The sequence below is a fragment of the Motacilla alba genome, chromosome 4A (assembly GCF_015832195.1).
Source record: "Motacilla alba alba isolate MOTALB_02 chromosome 4A, Motacilla_alba_V1.0_pri, whole genome shotgun sequence".
Lineage (NCBI taxonomy): Eukaryota > Metazoa > Chordata > Aves > Passeriformes > Motacillidae > Motacilla > Motacilla alba.
In genome coordinates, this window is record NC_052045.1 from 3,647,295 (window position 1) to 3,670,855 (window position 23,561).

The 23,561-nt window shown below is 38.8% G+C and overlaps 1 protein-coding gene across 5 annotated transcripts in view; it reads right to left on the minus strand.

Annotated features, from left to right (window-relative positions):
- Window positions 1-23,561, minus strand: part of KLHL4 (kelch like family member 4) — a 72,912-nt gene that overhangs the window by 8,404 nt on the left and 40,947 nt on the right. For all 5 annotated transcript variants that reach the window (XM_038122822.1, XM_038122826.1, XM_038122827.1 and 2 more), the window contains 6 exons: window positions 9,863-10,033; window positions 8,830-8,966; window positions 8,088-8,284; window positions 5,059-5,271; window positions 3,829-4,015; window positions 358-582 (listed from right to left, as the gene is read on the minus strand). In XM_038122822.1, the coding sequence (XP_037978750.1) occupies window positions 358-582; window positions 3,829-4,015; window positions 5,059-5,271; window positions 8,088-8,284; window positions 8,830-8,966; window positions 9,863-10,033 (1,130 nt within the window). The remainder of the gene's footprint in view (window positions 1-357; window positions 583-3,828; window positions 4,016-5,058; window positions 5,272-8,087; window positions 8,285-8,829; window positions 8,967-9,862; window positions 10,034-23,561) is intronic.

The window sequence follows — 23,561 nt, forward strand, 5'->3', positions numbered from 1 at the left end:
TTGATATCTCTGGGCTTATTTCATAATTTATTTTAAAAAAACCAATAAAATCAGGTTGTTATTGTATTGCAAACATATCCCTTGACCATTAAATCATGTGAAGTTGATTCTTTTCACTATAACTTTTATTTTGGAATTTCCTACAAGAAAAATTAACTCTGGAACACCAGTGCTAGTTAGGTGGATACGAATAAAATCATCAAATCATGGCAATGGGCAAATCTCTCTTTGAAAACCGTCCTCTACAAATATTGCTGCGTGTCACTGCATGCTGTTAGAAGCTTTCTCAGCAGTGCTGCACTCAATCCAACCCCTGTGTGTGTGCTGGGAGGTTTGCAGAGGCAGAGCCCCCCTTACCCAGGCCATGCCTGTGCGTTGACATCGGGGGCATCACGGTCCAGGCCTTGGTGACAGGGTTGAAGCACTCGACGATGTTGGAGGTTTTGAGCCCATCCCTGCCCCCCACGATGTAGAGCTTGTTGTCGATCACCGCAACCCCAAACTGCAGCCGCCGCCCGTTCATGGTCCCAATCTGGATCCAGCTGTTGGTCCTCAGGTCGTATTTCTCAATCGTGGTGGTGCCTGTGAAAAACAGAGACAGCCATGGAGGGAGCAATGCCCCAGCAGTCAGCAGGCAGCTCAAAATGTGATTCAGTTATAAAATAATTGAATTTTTTTCTGTGAGGTTTTGCTGTGAACTTCAGTTCTCATGTGAAGCCAGTGAGAAAGCTGCACTAATTGCATACATGGTTGGCAAGTCCATGAGAATATACTGGTGGCAAGAAATGGAGAATTAAGTTGTGGCAGTTTTTGTAGCACTGTCACCCTGTTCTTCTAAGCCTTCTGATGTTTATGTTTTTGTAATGGAGTTTCTCACACACTTTTCATGTAAATAATAATTGTTTTGCATTCCTTTGTGGAGGAGAAGAAATTTGATGGACTGTTGGTTTGACCAACAGTGTGGCTGGAGAGGTGGCAATTTCATCCTCCAATCCATGGTCACTTTTGAAAGTCTATAAATATTGGAGTTTGAAAATAAACTACCTTCTTTTTACCTTGTACTTTTCAGCTTGTGCATGTCGTTCATTTCATGTCCTATTGCGACATAGCACTGCAAATTTTGGAGGTGAGTTAAATCTGTTGCTTAAATGCCATGAGAGTAGGGGGGTTGTGGGTTTGTTTTGGGTTTTTTTTAATATTCCTTATGAATACAGTGCCTCACAACAATCTATTCTTTAACCGTGTTTGTGCCTGAAGCACTAGTGATATTAAAACCAGACTCCATGTACCTGTCTGAGGAACTCAACAAGCATCTTCAGGAATCCTGTGGGTATTTTCCCTTTTAGGATGGAGTCAGGCAGGAGGCAGGGCTGTTTGTCACTGCACACCTGGTTCCCACAGGTATTTTCCCTGAGGCTCACCTGTGCAGCAGCCCTGCAGCAGCTGCCTGGCTGCTCTAACACACCAGCCACATTTTCCATTTTCTTTCAGGTCACTGGACCTGCACTAACATTTTACTGAAACCCTTCCTTAGGCAGGAGCTCTCTGCCATTCAGCCTGACACTTCTCCACGCCCTGGCTCCCATCACCCCTCAGGAGCCATAATTGCTCCTCTGAGAGCTGCTGAGCACAGCGAGGCCACGGCTCAGTGAGATCCGAGGCAGAATTGCCACTGCACCCTGGAGCTCTAATTCAGCTCAGTCAAAGGCAACCAGATGAGGAAAACAGAGCTGATTTCTTGTTCCTTGACTGGGATTTGAGACCAGACAAATGGTGTTTTGGAGATAACAACGGGCAGTTTGTGGCTAAGAAATCAGTTTTACAACAGGAAAACAACCATGCAATAAAGCAGAAAAGAAAGGTAGGATTTGGTTTAGAGATCTGTTAGAGATCACCTGATGCACTCCAGAAATTCAGTAAAATAAGAGTTTATCTCATGCTGTCTTTTCTCATATCTATATGTTTTTTTCCACATGCATAGGTTGGGAAAGAAAATACCAGCCCCATCTGCAATAAAAGGCAGAAATTCTGCTTTCTCCCCTTCATTCAGAGCAGCTGAGTTTCTTTGCCTGTTCTTTCCATCTTGTTATTCTATTTGCTGCTCTTTGCTTTGATTCTTTCTCATTTATTCTATGCTAATACGTGAGTGCCCCAAAGTTCTCCACTTCAAAGGAAATCTCTCACACTAACTAAAACACAGGGAAAATGCAGTCAGGTTGAAGTGTGTTCAGCCATACCCTGTGGGCTGTAATTTTTACAGAGGCTCAAAGATTTGAAAGTCACAAAACCTAACGTGGTTTAGGCACATTCCCATTTTTCAAAATTCCAGCCCAAAAGCACCTCTTTGATCTTCTTTTGATCATTGGAATTTGAGATTTGTCTACGTATTCCACCTGAGATAAGCACAAAGGCAAAGCTGGCGTTGCCTGGTGTCTGTCTTTATCACAGGCAGTGTGTTATTGCCAGGGGTGGGAGACATTCCCTTCTCAGAGCTGTTCCTCCAGAGCACCCTGGTCTCTTTCTGCTGTTCCTTTATCTCCCAGTCCAGCCCAGGCTCCAAATCTGAGTCAGAGCTGAGGAGGACAGCAGGAGGAGCAGAAGTGCTGTTCTTCTTACCCATCAAAAGGCAAAAGTTCAAAGAATTGGCTTTGCTCCAAGGTAAGAAGTAAGAGAGGCACCAAGAGGAAGTGCAGATGTTGACTGAAATAACCCTTTCTTTGCATAACATTTACTAGGAAAAAATGATTGGAAAATTGTACTCTTATTTTAGGGGAAGATACTTTAAAGATTACCTGGTTGTCTGATATAATTCATAAATACTCGGTATCGCTAATGAATCTACTTAATTGCACCAGATTAGCTCCAATTTGCTAAATTGTGCTAGGAATGAGTGTTTTCATGTTGTGCTGGCGGTGAATGTGTATTCTGCACTTGATTTGATTGCACCGAGATAGGGAGGTAACTCTGCAAGGTCTCTCATGTGGGGAAAAATCAGTCGTCAGCAGGTTTTTGTAAACCATGAAATGGATTATCCTCTTTGTGATTCTATTAAAAGTGAACTCACACAGCTAAAAGTAATTCTGTGCTGCAAGTCACTAGACTTTAAACTAATTAGAGTTCTCTGGCTCCAAGCTGTGGGTTTGAAGTTGAGGTTCCTGCAGAAAATGATTTAATATTCTGCCTCCTAAATAGAATAGTGCAATGTTTAAAGCTGTAACCTGATTGCAGTTGTGAAAATCAAATAATAGAAACCGGAATATATTTATGATAATTAACTTTCGACTACAAACCTGAAAAAAAAAAACCCTGTGTTTGAAGTCCTGAAGAAAAGCTGTGTTCATGAAAAATACAAATCTTTCCACCTGAAATGTTCTAATAAGGATTTATAGGCATTAGGTAAGAGTTCTCTGTAGTTCAGTGATGCTTTATGGGGTTTTTTTTTCTGCTTCTCTGAAATCTTAGCTTTCTGACTTTGTTCAAGGTTCAATATTAAACACACCTTGAAACATTTTAAATATTTACTTTTCCTTCAGATTTCTAAATTCAACTATTTTTCCCAAAAATTCATACTAAGTTTAATTTTAAAAATCACCGTATGACTCAAACTTCTTTAGTCTGCACCTAAACATAAGTGTATTGTTTACAAATATGATTCTTGCAAGAAGAAAGCACTTCTGACATGTAGGATTTTGTTCTGTAATTTGCTTTTTCTTCTTTTAACCCCTAAATTGACATATTCCTATGGGAAATATTTAACTAAATGTCATATATTCCCTGGGCGTCTGTAATACAATGAATTAATCCAATCAAATTAACTTGTGGGCTTACCTTTAGTGGCATCCATGCCTCCCACAGCATAAAGGGCACCCACTGTGGATTTCCTGGGCTTGGTTCGAGGGCTCTGCATCATGGAGCGTCTCTCTGGCAGCAGGTGGTACTTCATGGCCTCCATGAGAAGCTTCTGGCACTCAAGGTCATCTGCAAACATTGGGCTGTTTTCTAGATCAGCCAGTAGCTAAGAAATAGGGGGGAAAGCATCTTGAGATACAGCTAAATCATTAAAATTGCATGCACTTGAATAATTGAAGTATTTGTAGCTACAAATACTCATTTTGAGCTCACCACTCACTTGTGCTTTGCTGGGAACTCTGCTTTAATGCAAGCAAAACTATATCAAGGTGGAGGGGGAAAGTCTATGAGTGTGATGGCTTTGATTAGTGTTTTCCTACTTCTGTTAACTCTTAAAAATGTTCAAATCAGAATTTTTTAGTTCTCCATTCTCTATACAAAACTCCTTATGTGAGTAAATAAATCTACCACAGAGTACTGGACATCTCTGTGAGTATTAGAAGATGCTAAATGAATTTTAAGTTAAGTGTTTATGGTACATTTTTATGCTATTCAAGGTACAATATTTGCAGTGTCAGTCATGCTGATTCATAAAGTGTCCTGACTGACAGTCTCAATATTCTATATGAAGTTTTGAGGAAATATAAAGATTCCTCCATGACACAGACACAGCAGAGTCACCTTTCTGTAAAACAGAATGTCCAGCTCTGGAACTTGATGGATGAATTGTCTCTTTCAGAATTAAGGGACAAGGAATGTCTCTGCTCAGAATTGTCAGCAGCAATTTAGGACCTTTTATATTTGTCTACTTTTTATGGCAATACAGAAAGAAGCATTGTGGCTTCTCTGTCCTGCAGTTTGATAAATCTAATGAAATGTCTTTGCATGGTATCTAAATTGCTGTGCTGTTAGAGGAGAACTATTGCAACCCAACATTGGAAGACTTGGCTTTTGGAACAGACTGGCAGTTTTTAGAGGTAATTCTGAGCCTGGTAATTACACTGGCACTGGGGGATTTCTTTTTATCTGTGTTTAAAAACAGATATAAGGTATATGCTATATCATTAAAAAAATTTAAAAGGGTGAAAAAATACCAATAATCTCCAGTCCCAACCACAAAATTCCACAAACCTCTCCTCTCTGCCTACAGGATGCTCAAGACAGGCATTTCAGCTGGCAGAGCTCCCTGTTAACCCTTCACATTCCTACCTGGGGTGGCAGCAGGGGCAGTCTGATGTAGGAGAGGAGCATGCCCAGGTCCTGCTGTCGGGTTTGCAGGTCGTGCCTCACCCACATCATCAGGGCCTGGAAAATTGTCTCTTCGTCCGGCACATTGATGTCGTCGCTAGACAAGAGCTTGGCAATTTCATTAGCTGGGAGCAAAAGAAATTCCTGGTTTTTTATTACTTCTATGAAGTGTTCCTAAAAATAAAAGGAGATTTCAATGCGCTGGTGATTTTCACAGGTAGAAATAGCTTTTCTCTTAGATAATGTAGGCTTTGAGAATATTTCATTCAGGGAAATGCTGTGGATGTTCTAAAGACTACTGAATGTCCTTACTGAATGTCCTTCTACCATTTAAGGGAGATTTTGGTTGCTTTTTGCTGCCCTGCTCTTGCAAAACTAAGGAATAATGCTCATCTTCACACCACCAGATGACTTTGTCCTGGCTTAGGGATTTGCCACTGGCACTTTTGCTCATCAGTGTTATCTTAGCTCTGTGGCTTGATAGAAATACTATTTGAAGCTAAAATGTGCATTTTAGAAGTGCCAAGTGGGCACTCAAATAAAATGTGTCCCTTCTGTTGCAGATTCAAAGGTTTTGAGCCAAATAAACCAAAACCTTCCAATCCTTTTGCAGCGTGCTGTGCCAGCTGTTGGCTGTGTTATTGTGCTCTTAGGGCAAGAAAATCCAGCAAAGGAAATCCAGCTCACTTTTCTAACAGCACTGTTTGGGCAACACAAAGTTGGATAAATCCCAATAAAGGGTTCTCGGTCTTTTAGCTACTGCTGTGATCAAACTCCCCAACTCCAGAAGTGACCACGTGTGTTAAATAGCTAAAGTCTTTAATAGAATTATTTTTCATTAAAAAAAATATTGTGCATTTGAGTTACAACAATATCAGAGTTGATATCAATATATAGGATCTAAATATAATCTCATTCCCTATCAAACTCCAAAGGAAAAAAGAAATTTGATGAAGAGAGAGAAGGGGTTATGTTACTTGCCAGGAGATGCATGTTGGAATTCATTAGTGCATTTGAAACAGAATTTCTATTTCTGTACCTAGAATTAATATATCTTCTTTAGGAACCAGATTGAAATTGGGCAGCTGAAGAAATTTTAGTAACTGATATTTTATTGTTTGCTTTCAGCAGTTTCTTCACTTTCCGTAACTCTTTTCAAGTGTAGCCAGGATGCAAATACAGAAGTATCAGTGATTAAAAGAGATGTCAACTTTGGTCTGTTGTGCATATCCTGCTTTAATATTGGTGACATTCAGAGAACAGGGACAGGAAGGCCAGTCCACTTCTAGTCACAAATATAGCCCAAGTTGTTTATCAGAACGAGCTCTATCTGCACGAAAAGATACCAGGCAGGAAATTGTTAATACACAGCCCCAGTGGCCAAAATATTGCAGGGGAAGGTCCCCATTGTGTCTGGTTTTATTGAATGGATCTGGTGTTTACAGCACATCTGAAAATGTAACGGGATCTATATTTACAGGACAACCTTCTAGCCTTTCCCCTAAGTTCCACATTTTCACCAACATGAAACAAACCTGAGTGTTCACTTATCCTCCTCCACAATGTTTATGTGTTTCTGCATTGTTGTCATCTCCTGCTCTCCAAAGGCTTTTTGTAATATCACTGCAAGGGTTTGAAACAGATTTTTATTTCAGAGGTTCAGGTTTCCTCTTCTTTTTCTAAGCTGTCAGTAGCAAACGCAGTGCGTGGGTTTGTGGTCCAGGTCCTGTTTCATGGCAGCATTTTCATGCAAGAACAGGAGGTGGTTCTAGAGGTGGTAGAAGTTGTTTTCAAGGAAAATAATACAAAACTTATGCCCAGTGCTGCTTAGTGTCACAGAGTCATCATGATACTTCATGTTATGAAGTTCTTAATGACTCAACTCTCAAATTTTTTTACATTGTGTTTCAAAAAATAATAAAGGTTTAACTGCTGGGAAAGACTGGAGGATTCAAATGGTTAAAAAAAACTGTAAACAAAAATTATTGTCATAATCTCTTTGTTGTTTATTAGCTCATCATCTCTTACTGTCATAAAATCATAAATCCAACACTAGGATTTTATTTCAGCTTTGCAGAAACCTGAAGCATAATTTTAAATGCCTTAAGCTGCCCCCCACATTCTCACACTGGTGGGAGGAAAGAAGCAACAGCAGAGGGGGATTTCCTGATTTTGGATGAGTATAAAAAGGTTTGGAGCAGCAAGGACAACACTTATTTTATACAGGCTGTGTAAACCTCTATCTAAAATGCCCCGTTTCAAACTTTGAAATGTAAAGGGGGTGTAATTGCTGCTAAACAAAGCATTCATTGCTGCGACAGGGAGGAGCACAAGAAAACTCTCACCTTCAGCAGGTGGACAAGCACAATGCCCTGCTGGAGTGTTCTCAGCATTATGAAGCCTCTAAACTGGTTCTGACATCCTCCCCTAATATTTCAAGCAGAAAGCTGCCATGGGTTTCCTAACAAGTAGTTCTTTTTATATCTATTTAGCTCTAGCAGTTGCCATTCTTTTTGTGTGCTTTAAGCTGTGATAGCACATCTTGTTGCCCTGAATATTTATCCCTCAATTTGGTTTCATAGCAAGTTATCTCACTTCTCTGTTTCCCATGCTCTGAATATTCATTTCTTGCTTTGAGCCAGAGGAGGATTACGTTCCAGTCAGCGACGTGCTTCTTTTTAGCATTCCAAATCTTTCCAATACATTCTTTATTTTGACTCTTTTTATGAGTGTCTCACCTCAAAATCAGCTTTAGAGTTTTCTTTGTGTGGAATCAAAGGCACGAGGATGGCCCGTTGCTGTTTGTCTCTCGACATGAGCCATGTTAAGGCCCTATTACATTTTTTGGCAGGAGTAGGTACCACTCGTACTGCAAATTTAAGTTCACTGAGGCTGCCCTTCTACAGGGCAAAACTCTGGAATGGGGAGCAACAGAAGCGAGTATTTCTGTATGCAAATGTTACTGCAAAGCTGTCAGCTGTTCACCTTACCATGGTGTAGGTGTGGGCCACCTTGAGGAGCTCGGTGCAGCCCTGGGCGTCCCCGAAGGAGCGGATCCCCAGGCAGTTGGAAGGGTGGAGCTGCTTCATGAGGAAGTTGCAGCACACCTCGATGACCTGGGAGAGCTGCAGAAGGCATGCAGCAGCCAGCAAACTCTCTATAGTGTCTTCCTTTAACTCGAGGATACCTGGGCAGATTTCATTTAGGAAAAAAAAAAAAAAAAAAAAAAAAGAAGAAAGTTTTAAGACATTTCTCTTGTATTTTCATTTTCATTAATTAAAACCTTGTCGCTCTCTGGCTTTTCTCTGAGATATGCTGTGGTTCACAAATCCATTTTCCTTTCTAGCTGAAGGATTCTTTAAACAGATATTTAACTTACAGGATTTGGTGGATTTTGAATACAATGATTGGACCATTTTTATTGGAACTTTAACAGCTTTAAAACTGATCTGGATTAGTTAAAAAAAAAAACCAAAAACATAAAAAGAAAATGGTTATTAGGGAAAAAAACTTTTCCCAAATCAAGGCTCTGAGTAACCTGGTCTTGAGAAAGGTGTCAGGGTTGGAGATGGGTGTTTTTTAAACTCCCTTCCAGCCTAGAGTATGAAAATTCATATAATAATGAACAAAAAAATATATAAATGTCTATAAGCAGAGCTTTAGTATGAAAATTCATGTATTAATGAACAAAAAATATACCAATTTCTAGAAGCAGCTGTGGGGCAGGGTTACCTGTGTAGGCATAGCGCACCAGAGCCCTCAGCGCCTCGGGATCCACTCCCTCCATCTTGATCTCCTCCTGCTTCGCTTCCCGCACATCGTTGGTGAACATGGCAGCAAAATAATCAGAGACTGCACTGAGAACCAGCCTGCAGGGGAGGCAGGGTTAGCAGAGATGCCTCAGGTTTTAGCTTTTATATTTTTCAGATTCTGTGCTGGTTTTGTGTGTACACTGCTTTAGTCTGAGCTTCACATCAGGGGATGGTGAGCTCTCTGCACAGAGTAGGGAGACAAAACAATTCCTGCTCCAGCTGGGCACCAAGGACAAATGATCCAAATCTCAGCCCAAGAGCACAAACAACATGGACTGAAGAGAGAAAAACAAGAAGGATGGGACTGCATAACCTAAAGCTGTAACTGGACAATGAACTCCAATATGCAAATGGAGCAGAACTTATAAAAATGAGAGACCCTGTGAGCGCTCGTGCATTTTGTGACCATTTTGGTTCATCGTGGGTGCAGCCCTGGCTGGGCTCTTGTGCTGCCCAAGGTGGATCCACTGAGGCCTCCTGATAAATCCCTACTTTATTCTTTAGCTCCATCAGCCTGTGTTCTAGGGCAGCCTTCACAAGGCATCAGCAGGACAGCAAATTACCTCATCATCTCAGTACCAGGCAGAAAATCCAGCTTGATCATGTTATGAGTTGTGTGTACAACAGAAACTATTAGCATAGGAGTCAAATCTTGCAGCAGTGAGCAGTGAAGTTAAAAGAGTAATTAGTAATCTAATTTTCTCCCAGAGTGCTTATCTGGGCAGAATTTCTTCACTGATCTTGCTGTGGTTTGACAGCAGCAAGAAGAGAGGGTGGACAGGGCCAGCAGTTTGCATTTGAATTTCATTGTGTTCAAAATAACAGATATGAAAGGTTGATCATGTGATTAGCTGGAGTCCTAAATAGAGTAACTCTCCATTCATAACTGACCAGGCTGTTCATAAACTGAGGCAGCTTTTTGGGCATTTGAGGCAGAACTGAGGGAAGCGCACCTGTGGGCTGGGATCTTTTGGTCGCCGGCGATCAGGAGCACGTCGCAGAGCTGCTTCTGCTGCAGGTAATTCTCCATCTTGCGGAAGGTTTGCTCCGCGTGGTTCGTGGACTGGAAATACTCGTCAGAGCCATTGCTGCTCATCCCAAGAGAGCTGCTGGTGGTGGACAGCCTGCCAGGGACAGAGGCAGCGATGAGCACAGAGTTAGAAATGAAATGTAAACGCTGATGATGTTGATTTTTATTCAAAAGGCAGCACAGAAATTTTTTAAATTATAAAAGTCCCACAGTCCTGGTCTTGCTACGCCTTCTTGCAGCTTTTTCTCTTTGGTATCTAGATATTTTCATTCATAAACCTGCACATAAACTGTACATTACTACAGCTGTGTGTAGTAGGGGGTGCTACTGGTTTGTCTGCTTCCATCAGTTTTGAGTGGATTGCACAGCACTGACGTGATAAATGCAGCCTCCTGAGCACTCACAAACAGAATCCTTAAAAAAACCTCCTATTTTCCTGTGATACTGACAGCTAAAATACCTCTTGGCATGAAATATTGGATATTGCATCTTTAGGTCTTATTTCTGATCTCTTCTTACTTTGTCCATTAAATTACTTGACTCAATAGTAATGAATCTGAGGACAATTTAATGAGCACCATATAATTCTAGAGAAATTTCCAAATTAAAAGTTCATGGAATCTGTACGTGGCCTTTAGAATCTGAATGCAAATAATGGAGACAAATTAAAATTTCTCTGCCTTTCACAGAAATGTGCAAGATAAATATATTCCTCCCACTCCAGGATTCTGTTAGCTTTCCCACTTATAGACAACCCATATTGTTTTTTCAAAACATTCCTTACAGCCTTTAAATATGGATTTTGATGTAGATTGAAACACTTTTCTGACACTTCCTTAGAAAAATCTTTATTTTTTTATCTGTTTTTAGTAAATAATAATGCATTTGTTGATATAAATGTAAATCACATAGCTTGAAAATGCTGCAATATTTAACACTACTTTAGCTAAAGATTATTTAGAAAAACCTTTTCTCACTTTAATATAATATTTTTTTAGAATGCATAGGACTTGTGTTTTTAAATTTCCAAGCCCAACTGGGAAATATTAACAGCTGGTTTACTAAATTTCCTGGTTGTCTTTGATATTGTTAATGCAAATTCATGAGTGATTAGGAGAGATGAGGTCTCTTCACAAAATGAGCATATTAAATTTAGCAGAGTATTGGCTTACATCCACAATTTAACACCTAGTTCAGAAAACAGAAAAATAAAAAAGGGTAAGTCGGTTGAATTGGTAGTATCAGAAAACAGAGATGTTAGATCATTCATTTTCAAAGATCATACCTCATTATATAGCTCATAGAAGTCAAGGGAAATAATTAAAAATCAAATTATAATGTAATATTGAATTGAGACACAGCAGTTTTCTATCCCCTCTGCAAAACATTTCTGTCTTTATTACAACTCCAAATCCATTTTAGCTTAGATTAGTTTAGTTTTAAAGAAAAGGGGGAAAACCAAGTTCACCTCTAATGTGTTTCCTTTGTCACTTTTGACTTACAGAAATGAATTTGTCTCAGTGTGTTTAATGACTCCGCTTTCTTATTTGTTTTCTTTCAATGCTTCATAGACAATGACAAAGCTGCAAAATTGGATTATATGCTCATTAGTTTTGTATCAGCTACTGGGTGCCAAATTCATACTCTGGAATGTTTTGTTATTTACCTCTTAACCATCCTTTAACATTTCTCCAGAAAATTCCTTTTTGAAAAAATTATTTTTTCAGATTCAATATATCCACTCTAAGTTCTGTATCTCAGCATGTTGCACTCAGCCTTGATGTTTGCAGGAAAAACCTCAAATAATACTATAATTGTAAACAGGCAGTACTGGTTGTGTGAAATAAATAATTCCCCACAGCACATATTTATTTGTGGTTAGAGAATCATTTCCAAAGGAATGAAAGTCTAATTATTTCATTTAGTCATGGGTATTTTTTCCAGAAGTTTAGTGGAGTCACATTGAACTACACCATAAATACCACTAATATAATTAATTATTTCAAAGGCAAAGGTCTTCAGAGACTGAAAAATACTGGAAGCATAAGCGAGTTCTCCATTAAAATTACAAATATAATTTCTGGTTTATCTTCAGCAGCTGATTCGAAATGGTAGATATATAATGGAGGGGGAAAATTAAATTCAAGGATAAATATTTATATATTTTCCTTAGTGTATGACTGTCAGACTCAAATATTGACCTTCAAAGTGTAGAGCTGGGTAATGATGAACTAAAGTCAGAGATCAAAATATCCTAAAGGAAGGAGTCAGGAAAAGCCCCCTGGAGTCTGATGTGGAATTCTGGCAGAGAGTGTAGCACAGATAAAGATTTATTCCTATAAAACATGCACAAGTTTGGACAAACAAAAGCTGAGTATTCAGAAATAAAAGTTTCCAAAAGTGGAGTCAGGGAGGAAAAATATCAATGATTCAGTCTGAAGAATCAGGAACCCAAATTGTTTCATGTTATCTTTGTGCTGGTGTTCACTGGGATGAGGAGCTGTAATTAGCATTCTTAATAATGGCTTAAAACGTGGATTAGCTTGGAGAGATAAATCTATATTTAAATTATTCCGAAGTCGCTGAGTTGAATGAATTTCATTTCAGGTAGAGAACCAAGTGAAATCATTCCAGAATTTTCCTGTAAGGATTTGTGAAGGGTACTCAAGATATGGTCCCATAGTTTGAAAGAAACATGGAATTTTGAAACAGAAGATATACACTGAAAACTTGAAGAAATAATCAAAAAGCATGAAGTGCCTGGATGATAAGAAGGACACAAATACCAGCCAGCGTGGCTGGTCAGAATGAATCATGTCAGAAAATTGTATTTTATTCTTTTTTTTCCAAGGTACCAAAGCTTACTGGGAGAAAAACACGAATTGTCAGAAGTCATCTCGCCTTCTGGATGACTTCTGACACTATTTCACATGACATTTTCAAAATCGAGCTGGGATGGCAGGTTCTGAGTGAAATAAATACAAGAGATAGGAATAACTTCTTTAGCCACGCTTGAAATCTGTCAGGGACTCAGTTCCAAAGGCAGGCAAGGTGCTGAGAGAATTCCAGGCAAATCCTGCTCCTGATGCTGCTCCATGATTTTATTACAGAAAATCATGTGGTAGAAAGAGAGTTTAATTGTTATTAATATTTAATTATTATTATGGGTAATTATAGCATATTGTATTTTTTTCTTTTTATTGTCATAGCAATAAATAAGGTTTTTGGGAACAGAATTTAAATTCAGAAAGGGAATATAATTTAATTTTAGAGAGGCATCTTTGCCCTTTTCTCATTAAACTTTGGGGAAATTTTTACTTTTCAAAGAGCTGCTTACACCTCTGTTCAAATAAATGAACCTGAATGAAACACAGGGGAGGAAATGACAGGTAACAGCAAGATTTTTCTGGATCCTAAGAAAGCTGGGACTCAAAAATGGTGTTTGGAGGTAAAATTTCATCTTTTCTGTAATCAGAATTGATGGCATGAGTTTTGTGATTCATTCCAAGCCTACAATTCTTTAAATTTCTGAATTATGTTAAATTTATTTTCTGTCATAGTGGAGAACTCTTCACACTAATCAGCAGAGCACTCTTCATTAATCAGTATATAAAGGATAAATCCAGACTTCCTCATTATTTAATTAGAATGTGATAACACAAAAATACCATTTATTTGCCATAACATTTTTAAAAGTCAGTGTTTTATTAAACCTCATTCAGTGTGTCTGTGGCCAAAACCAAGAAGCAAACCTGATGATAAGGAAGCTTAGAAGCACAATATTGCACGAAAACAAGGTGATTTATTGGAGTCTTTTAATTTTCTTGGTGTGGATGAGGCCATTTTTTACATTTTTATGGTGGCCACTTCCTGGGTGTTTGTTGAGTGTACCCATTTAAGATGCTATGATACTGGAGAAATTCAGTTTCACCAAGTTCAGTAGTTGGTGTCATTTAGAGATTGGGATTTGGGGTGTCCTTCCCTGTGCTCTGTAAATCCCACCAGCCACAGATCCTGGAGTTCAGGAGGCTCCAGCTCTGTGGGATGTGCTGGAGCTGTGCCGAGGCAAAACTGCAACTCCACCAGTTCTGTTGGTGTGTGCAGCAATATTTCCAGCGCAGATCATCATTGTTTTCTACTCTCTCTTTTTATTTATTGCTTATTTAAGAGAAGTGCAGCTCAGCCCCTTCACCCAGACAGCTCCACCCTGCTCGGCCCTGGGAGCTCTGCCCCTCTGGCTGCTGGGAAAAACTCTTTTCCTACAAAAATCTCAGCATCTGTCACAGCTAAACCCCAGCAGCTGGCTGAGAAATTAAAATACTTCAGTTAGGAAAGAACAGAGAGAAAGTTAGATGCCGTTTCTGAACACAGACAAAATAATGATAAAGTTGTATTTGTGTATTAATTGATGCTGATAAAATTTTAGCTCATCAGTAACTGTCCCAGCCTCTGCCTTGAATTTTCTGCTGCAGTCATTTTCTTCATTTTTTTATTCTTTATTGTGGAGTTTTTAGGGTATGGGTGAAAAGATTTGTCCTAAAAGCATATGGGAAATTGTTGATGACTGCTGAGGTCATAACATTAACATGAGGTTATAATGATAGAAAATGATGTAGCAAATGAAGAAATAAATAATTAAAATTTATAATTTTTTTTTTTAGTTAACGGAGAAACTCCTGACTTTCCAACTAAACTGAAAGCTCTGACAATTCCTTTAGAGCTTGGAGCTCTTGAAACTGCCTGGTTTTAGCAATTTTTTATTGCCAAGGCTAGCATAAAATGGCCACTTGTCTCAGTCAGTGTCAGTTAAAATAACTTTTCCCATTTGGGATTACAAGTGTAAATGTGCATTTCATTAACTGCAAACCACTTTAGCTCGTTTGAGTTTTGTTCTTCCCCCAGACATGACAAGGTACAGACAGATGCCATCATGATTCATAGCAGGATGAATTTGGGTTAGGATATTTTGAATCTTCCCAGAAATAGAAATCAGGGATTTGTTGGGGTAATTCCACTGGGAAATGGAAGCTGCACCCAAACTGCAGAGCCCCTGAGCCCTTTGTACCTTCTCTCAGCTGTGGCCACATTGTGATTTAAGGTACAAAGATGAGCCAATCCCAAAACTTTCCTCAGTAAGCTGCTTCCCTTTGGAAATTATATATTTATTATTTTTAACAGAGGAATTGCAAACTTATTTTCCAGTCTCTGCAGATTAGTGTGTGAACTCTTTTGATTGTTGATCTACTTTTTCTACTGTTGAAGGATCTCGTGTCTACACTAGGGTTTTATGCTCATTGTTTGTGTAATGCGGATAATTAAAAAATTGATTAATCCTACATACATAGAAAGGAGTTTCTAAAGGTTCTCTTTCTGGTACAGAATTAATCTGAATATGAAACTTTGCTATAAACATTCTTAAAATTACTTAAAACCCCTTCTTTCTGTGGCATAGAAATTGGAGCAGCAGCAATATCCAATCAGCCTGGAGAGAACACTGCCTGCACAGCCCGAGTGTTTCAGTTAATAGAAATGTGTCTATATTCAGGGGTGAAGTGAATGTCTCAGACAAATCATTTCAATTAATGCCAGTTTAAATCACCATTCAAGAACATTATCCTCCAGGAGAATTAACACTGTATTCATTTACATTATATAACAAAGAATAACCAAGTGAAACCTTTCAGGTAAAAGGATAGGAGTATTTTATATATCATCACCTTAAAATTATCCCTTGTTCTGATAATGCCGGGTGGTCACTGCAATGCATAAATTCCAAACTCACATTTGTAGTGCCTGATTGTGTTGGAGGGAAATTAAAAGTGAAGGAGAAACTCGGGGAGGTAGAGTATTTCCTGCTCAACTTCCTGGGAGCAAGTGATAATCTTTCTAAAGAACAAAAAATGATGTGACCAGAAGGCATGATACAGCATGATTTTGAGCTGTCAGAATGTACAAAATGAAAAATAATGGCTTAATGCTGGATCTGAGCCTGTGGCATTTTTCTTTAGAGGACATAGAAAACAAAATACAGGCCAATGGCAAGAAGAACTGGTTTTCACTCCAAGCAAAGCTATTGCCAGATGAAACTAATTAACTCCATGTTTGTTCTTTCATTAAGCACTTTTCAGAAAGACTCCTGATGGGAGAGCATGAGGGGAAGAAGACCCTGCTTTATGCTGTCCCTTTTGACTGTTATTGGGAAAAGTGGAGCAGAGAGGAGCAAAGGGAGATCCAAGTATAAGAAAAATGAAATGTGAAGTGGTTGTGCCCCCAGTGAGCAGAGCTTTGAAAAGGCAGAGAGTAACAGTCTCAATAGCAATTATCCCTGCCCCTGCCAATCTGAGCCTTGCAGCTCATCAGATACGGAGCCTGCTGGGAGATTTTTGCAGATACCTTGATTTATTAAACCTCAAACCACTAATACCTTAATACATGCTTCTCACCTCTTTTTTGTTTTTCATCAGAGGCAAAGGGACACTATTCTTGGGCTTCTCATGACTATTTCATTTTTTACATTTTTCCTTTCCTGCATTTAGCTGGATCCAACTAACAAACAACAAGACTTATGCTTTCCCATTCAAGTGAGACATGATCCCCTAGATGAAGGCAGCACTTCAAATTTCATTTTGCTATATGAGACACCCCTAGTCATGTAAAAATCTCCAGGCTTGTTCCAAAATATCTCCTGACCTGATTCAGCTGCTCTGCTGGATACCCCGTTCAAAGCTAAACACTACTGCACTGGGGAGAAAAAGTGTGATTTTTAACCTGTTTAGCCAGAGTGTCCTGTCATAATTACAGATTTATTAGAAATGAGGGAAAGAGGATGTGTGTAAAGGTCTGGGCAGCCTCACAGGCAGAAATCACAGATGAGAAGCAGACTGAAGTTTTCTATTCTGTTTGAAGGTTTTGTAAGCCACATAAATTTATCTGTGATCAATTCTCTCCTTCTCTTAATTGTGCAATTACACCCTGAGAGAGTTTCCCTGTGTTAAAGCCAAATATTTCTGCGTGTCCCTGGGTACAGGTATGCCAATACCAAAGTACTCTCCAGCCAGTTGTTATCTTCTGAGCTTCTGTGTCAGAAAATATAACTCAAACCTAGGTCTGGAAAGGAATTCAGATAACTTAGCATGCTGTATTCATTTCTGGCTCAATTGAGGGCATTTTATTTCAAGTCAGTACAACCAAACCAGCATATTGAGAATGCCCTTCCATATTTACTGGAAGGAATTTTGAATGTTATAAATTATGTAGACTGTTGTGCTTTAGCTCCTGTTTTTACCTTTGGTTACTGACTTGCACTTTTTAACACCTGATAAATATTTTAGCATTTATTATTATGCACATCACTGCTAATGTCAGAAATTATATCCTCTGCACATCTCCTGTGCTTGCTCAGAAAAGAAGGGGGTTGAGGCAGCACCTTACAGGAATTCCTCCGTGAGGAAACCTCTACTGATGAGCCCACAGCACCTTTGTAAGACAGAGAGAGAATTGTCTTTACAACCTTTACAGGAAGAACATTAGGGCTGCTTTAATTTGACAGTATCAAGTGTATTTACCAGTATTTCTGACAACCTGGCTTAATAAAACCTGTTCTCTCAATGCCATTAGTGACTTGGCATTTATCTGGACAGATAATAGTGGTAACTTGCTCCAACAAGCCAAGGTTTGTGTCAGCCTCACTCGCTGTAATTGAATCGGAATAAAAACATGAAATCTAAATAAATGTAGCGCATTAAATCAAAAGAAAAACAAAGAAAGGCTAAAAGCATGTAACTGATATGAACTGTGAAAAATATTGCTTATATTATTATTATTATGACAGGTTTTTTTCCCAAAGTGCCAGTAGTAATCACTAGGCTGGGAGAGAGGCAAATTTACATTGTAATGTGGTTATACAAATAATACCACAGCAATTTTATTGCATTTATTCATAAAATATTGTCCTTCCAGTCCTGAATTTGTTACTTTTTAAATTGTGGTAAAGTCAGGTTTGGATTCACTTTAAGTGAAGAAGTGTAAGGAAGCTTTAAACAGCTGAGGAGTAATTGGGCTCTGTTTGAAAGAGGAAGGGAGAGGCACACTTGAGCTCTCCTGCTTCATGACATCCCATGGGAGCTTCCTCCTGAGCAACTTTATTGGCATTTTATACCACCAAGCCCCTCGACATCTCTTTTTTAGCAGAACTGAGGATCCTTTAGGTGAATAAAACAAATTAAGGCAAAAGAAATAAGTCCTGACTTACAGCCTTGTCCTTTCTGTGCTGATCTCAGCAGCTCATTGTGTTGTGGTTGAGCAGCCTGGCTCCTGCAGGATCACCAGGCTGGAACTTCCCAGGAAGTTGTCTTGCCCTGCTCCTAAATCCCCTGTGACAGCACCAGGGCACTGCAGTGGCTGCACTGCTGGGGAATTTACTGGGTCAGGCATCTCAGACAGAAAGGTCAGAAGTCCATCCTGAGCCACTGCCCCAGCACACAGACACGGGTGGGGGTAAGGAAGGGCACAGGAGGGAGTTTCTGCCTTTAGGTGTAGTTTGCCATAAAGTGAATGATGAGCTGGAGAGAATCTTTTGTGAGTGATTTTTGTGAGACAGGAATGAAAGTCATGACCTAGAACCAGCATTTTCATCTTCAAATGATCACTATATATCCCTTATAAGCATGATCGAGCTCCCCAGTTTTTGTTCAGAGTATATATTTATTCTCTGCTCAAAATACTATTTTTATATATATATATACATATAAATATATATTTATCTCCCTGCTCAAAAGGATGGCCAGGAATGGTGGCACCAGAGCCAGCCTCTCCTTTGCCTTTTCACTGAGTGCGTGACAAAGGCAGAGCTTCTGCTCTGCAAAGATAAATGTCTGGAACATGAACCCCAATGGATCCAAACTGAAGGCAACCTTTGAGCAAATATTCTCAGTCTGGAATCAGAGCTTTTGATCTGGTGGCCATGGCAGAGAGGGGAAGAAGGAGCTGCCCCCAAAGACGTGGAACATGACTAAAGTAAAATTGCTGAGGTATTTTTGCCTGCATGTGTGTGTATGTGCATCTCTATTTCCTCACATTCTGCAAGGCTCTGAAATGCTCTGACATGGAGACAGAGCTTTCCTGAGCATCTGTGCTAAATGAACACTGCAAAAGAGGTTTCCCTAGCAACTCAAACCATATGTAATAGCTTAAAATAGCTTTTCTCCAACTCCTAGGATTTCTTAGTGGTTTGCTCACAGTTTCCATTTAAATAAAGGTATATTTGCCCTGTTCAAAAAGGTTCTTCATTTTTCTCAACTTCTATTAAAATGATCAGGGTTTGAAAATGCTCATTTCTTTTCAGAATGTCTCCTTTCCTCTTAACTTGTAACTTATCAGGTAAACTGAAGCATGGCGAAGGGCGGCAGTGGCTGTCCACTTTCTCAACTGTGTTACCTTTGTTCGCTGTTCAAAAGATTTTATTGGAAATCTATTGGTCTCTACTTATTGCAATGGGAAGTCCCAGCAGACTTTGATTTCTGTGATGTCAGTGTAATGAGAAGGTAAACTGTGCAGCTCTGAAATATAATGGATCACTCACATGAATTCCACTTTGCTTTGCAAAGCTGGGTGCAGGCAAATCTGGATGTTTGAAAAGCCTGCTCAGTTCCTGTTGTACCCCCAGGAAAATGCTCTTTTACATGAGTGAACTGTGATACCAAGAGGCTGGGTGATGGCTCAGGTAATAAAAGAAGCAGACAACAAATCTGAGACATAACCCATGTATTGATTTTCAGATCCTAGTCATGAAGCTAAAAATTTTGGCTGGGAGTGCTTGAATTTGACTAAATCAAATGTTAATGTCCAGGTAAGAAATCTAGATTCTTGTCCCAAGGTTTTCAAAATATGTACAACAAAACTGAAGGAAGGGCCAGGTATTAGCCATTGCTTTCCTTTCCACTAAAAATGTTTCTTTGGCCTAAATGGGTTTTAGTGGAGAATGTGATGAGGCAAACTTTTTATCCTGCAAAACAGCATGAGAATACAGTGCCTATTTCCTGACAAAACACTTTGAAACTGTATTCATTAGATAATCCAGCATACATTTAAACCTGCAATGAAGGCAGGATGTTCCTTTAAATACTTTTAGGTATCCTCTTGTTCCCGGGGAGCAGCAGACAGGTTCTAATGAAATACCCTGACTTGTCACATGGGATGGAAACAATTGCTACAATGAAAGCAAAGATGTTTTAAGCTAAGAATTCTTGGATGGGCAGAATTTTTGTAAAGAGCCAGGGTCTCTGCTCTTATTCTAGCTGTTTTGAATTGAGTTTTTACTGTTGGGCATTTGCTTGGAAAAGGAGGGAATGGGATGGTCTGGGAGCAGGTTTGCTGTCACAGCAGGGTGGCAATTTCCAGTGCTGGTGTTTGTGTTGATGGAGTCACAGCGGGGGAATCTGATGTCACAGAGGTTAAATTTGGTTATAACTTTGTTTTAGTATTATTTTCTCTACGTTTATATCCTATATTTCAGCTCTTTCTGTGAATCCCAACAGTACTTCAGCTTCATTTTTTAATTCTTTTACCCTGCACACCAACAGGTGCACAGCAAGTAAGCCACAGTCTTATTCAATTGCCTGACATCATTCTCTAAATACATTAGGGAATTTTATTCTAGCAGAATGACAGGAGCTAAACCAAACTGGTGTAGTTTAGTTGGGCAAATTTAGCTGCTTGATCATAACAAAAAAATCCCTTTATTTCTTAAATGCGTAGGATTTTAATAGTTTTCCTCATTACAATGTTTCAAAGTAAACAATTCAGCCACAAACCAAGGGTGAAAAGAAATCGTTTCTTTTCTTTAGGATCCTGTTTGGCTATAAATTTGAAACCAAGCAAAACCTTCTCCCCCTTTTCCCAGAATGTTTCACCAACCATCTCATTTCTTGTTGATCTTTCAGTTGCATAATCTCAGTGGGTCTGTGAAAACTGCTCTGCTCTGTGTTTAATCATCTCCTTAACTTTTCCTGAAGACATTAAGAAGTGATTTTAAGAACAGTAATAACTCTTTAAAAAGTCATTTAACAGCTGTCTTTGCTGAGAGCGAGCTCTGTGGAGTGAAAATGAGAAGATAATTGAATCATAAAAAAAATTGTTTTGAAATGACTGGAATTGTCCTAGATTGTTAAATTACTATTAAATGGCTTTTTTTTTTCCCTTGCCTGTAATAATTCATCTTTGAAAGCTAGGCTTGTTAAATGTAGGTCTGTAAAATAATGTGTGTTTTCTAGTAAGTCAGATTATTTCTCATTATAGACTTCTTGGTGGGTAGACAGGGTTAGACTTGATGACATCCAGAACCCCTTTTCAGCTTAAATTTTCCTATGAGTCTATTTATCTAGCTATTAAAAAAAATGTTTTTAATAAATATCCAGTCCTTCCACAGGGTGAACATAAAATTAAATTCAAAATGCAATTCTTCTCATTCCTTTCATCTTTAATAACTGTTTCAACCCACTTCAATACCCCATGTTTTTGCCTTTTCAAGATCTTTAGAAGATGTCATAATAGAAGGTGAGAGTAGGAATACATCCCAAGGATGCCTTTGAGTCATTGTGATTCTAATTTCTGTACCAAGAGCTCTTGTATGAGGTCACAGCATTTGTCCAGAATTAATTTATTGGTCACTGTTCAGTGCATTTGCTCTTGGCCTCAAAAGGCCTGTTCCTCTTTGTGAATTATCAACTACTGGGAATAATAAAAAAGTTATTTTCCTCTTAGATTTTAAGATTTTAATCCTGCATCAGATGCCATTTACTGTAACTTTATAGATTTTCCACACTTAGCAAACATTAGATACCAAATTTTCTTGTTTACCCCCAGCTACCCTATTTCAACCAGTTGTGAGTGAATTTCTATAAAATAATGTCACTTCTGACCCCTCTCAAATCAGCTACAAACATCTTAAACAATTCAATTTCAACCCACAATTTGACCTTTAGCTAAAGATCATTGTTAGAAGAAAATTAGTTTTTGCTTGTCCCTAAGGGAACAAGGGAGCATTTTGGTTGTCCTTTGCAGGCTTGCAGAAAATCATCTTTTTAAAACGTGCTGCTGGAATTGATGTTAAATTGTTACAAATGCTATGGAAACTGATGAATTCTCCACAAGACAAAAACATATTTTTTTTTCCTTGTTGCTTCTTCTTGCCAAATTATGCACTGTAAAATTCATATAATTGTTATTTATAAGCACTTAGAAATAAAAAGTCAACAAGAATTTGCTGAGAATAACACGTCAAAGTAAACTGAAGTGCCTCATTAACAGCTTTTACTAGAAATTATGGAGAACAGAAAAGAAATAGTTGTAATGTATACCTTGAACAGAGGAGTATTAGTTTTCAGTGTGTTGTATCAGACAGTGCAAAGTTCAGCCTCCAGGACTGTCTGGAGTAACCCATTTTGGAACAAGGGTGAAACTGGTTTGAAACATGCTATTAAATGATCAGTGGTTCACTGACAAACAGAGTTCCTAAGGAACTTTTACTGAAGTTCCTCTATATCTTCTCATAAATTTTCTAAATTAATTGGAAAAAAAAAAGATAAATCTTTGATATTACATGTTACAATTGGAGGTCAAGCTGAGAAGAGCTGCATGTATGGTGGGGTATTGGATCAGAAGTGAATATTAAATCACTAAATCAGGGTTATAAAATCAGAACTGAATACTAGCTCAGCCAGCTGGAGACATTCTATGATAAACACAAGATGGAATTCATTTGTGCAAAGTACTGGTTTTGGGAACAAATAACTGCAAAAATGTACAGATGGTTTGGGAACAGGTCTCTGGTACAGAGGCAGGAGTTCCACATGAATCACAAGGCAGGCATGAGCAACAGCACCACATTGCTGAGAAGAGAAAAACAACTACTGAGGACGTTCAAACAGATTTGAGTCAGGACGGCACAGAAGGACTCCAGCTCTCCACTAGAACTGCCAGATCCAACAGGAGCCCATCCAGCTCTGCCCACTGAGCTGCAAGTCCAGACAGACCTGCTGGACACAGGCAGGACGGCAATGAAATATCAGAGCTGTCAGGATGGGAATTCTGGGACCAGACTGCACAAATTGCAGCTCTTTAGACTTGCAGCAATTTTCAAACATAAGCAAAGGGTGCCAAGAAGAAAAGCGTGGCAATAAGAATAATAAGGAGAACAATATATATAAAATACAATGTATATATATATGTATGTGTGTGTGTGTGTATATATACATATATACATATATATATATATATGTGTGTGTGTGTATATATATATATATATGTAAAATATATATATACACTGATGGGGAAAGACCAAGACATTAAAGAGCTTAAATTGTACTGTAGACAAGCAAGGAAGTACCTAAACCTTGTTGGTCCAGCTTTCTGGCTTGAAATGCTGTCTGGCCACATTGTCCAGCATTCTTTATCATGCTTCTAAAATATTTATTTGTTAAACTTAAATTTTTTTGAAAGTTTTTTCAAAATGCCGGAAGTTCAGCAAAAATAAAATTGGAACAGTTCTGTTTTAAAAAATAAGGACTGCTGCGATGTGAGATTAGCAATTGTCATTTCTAAACTTTACCTTGAGAATCAGAGAT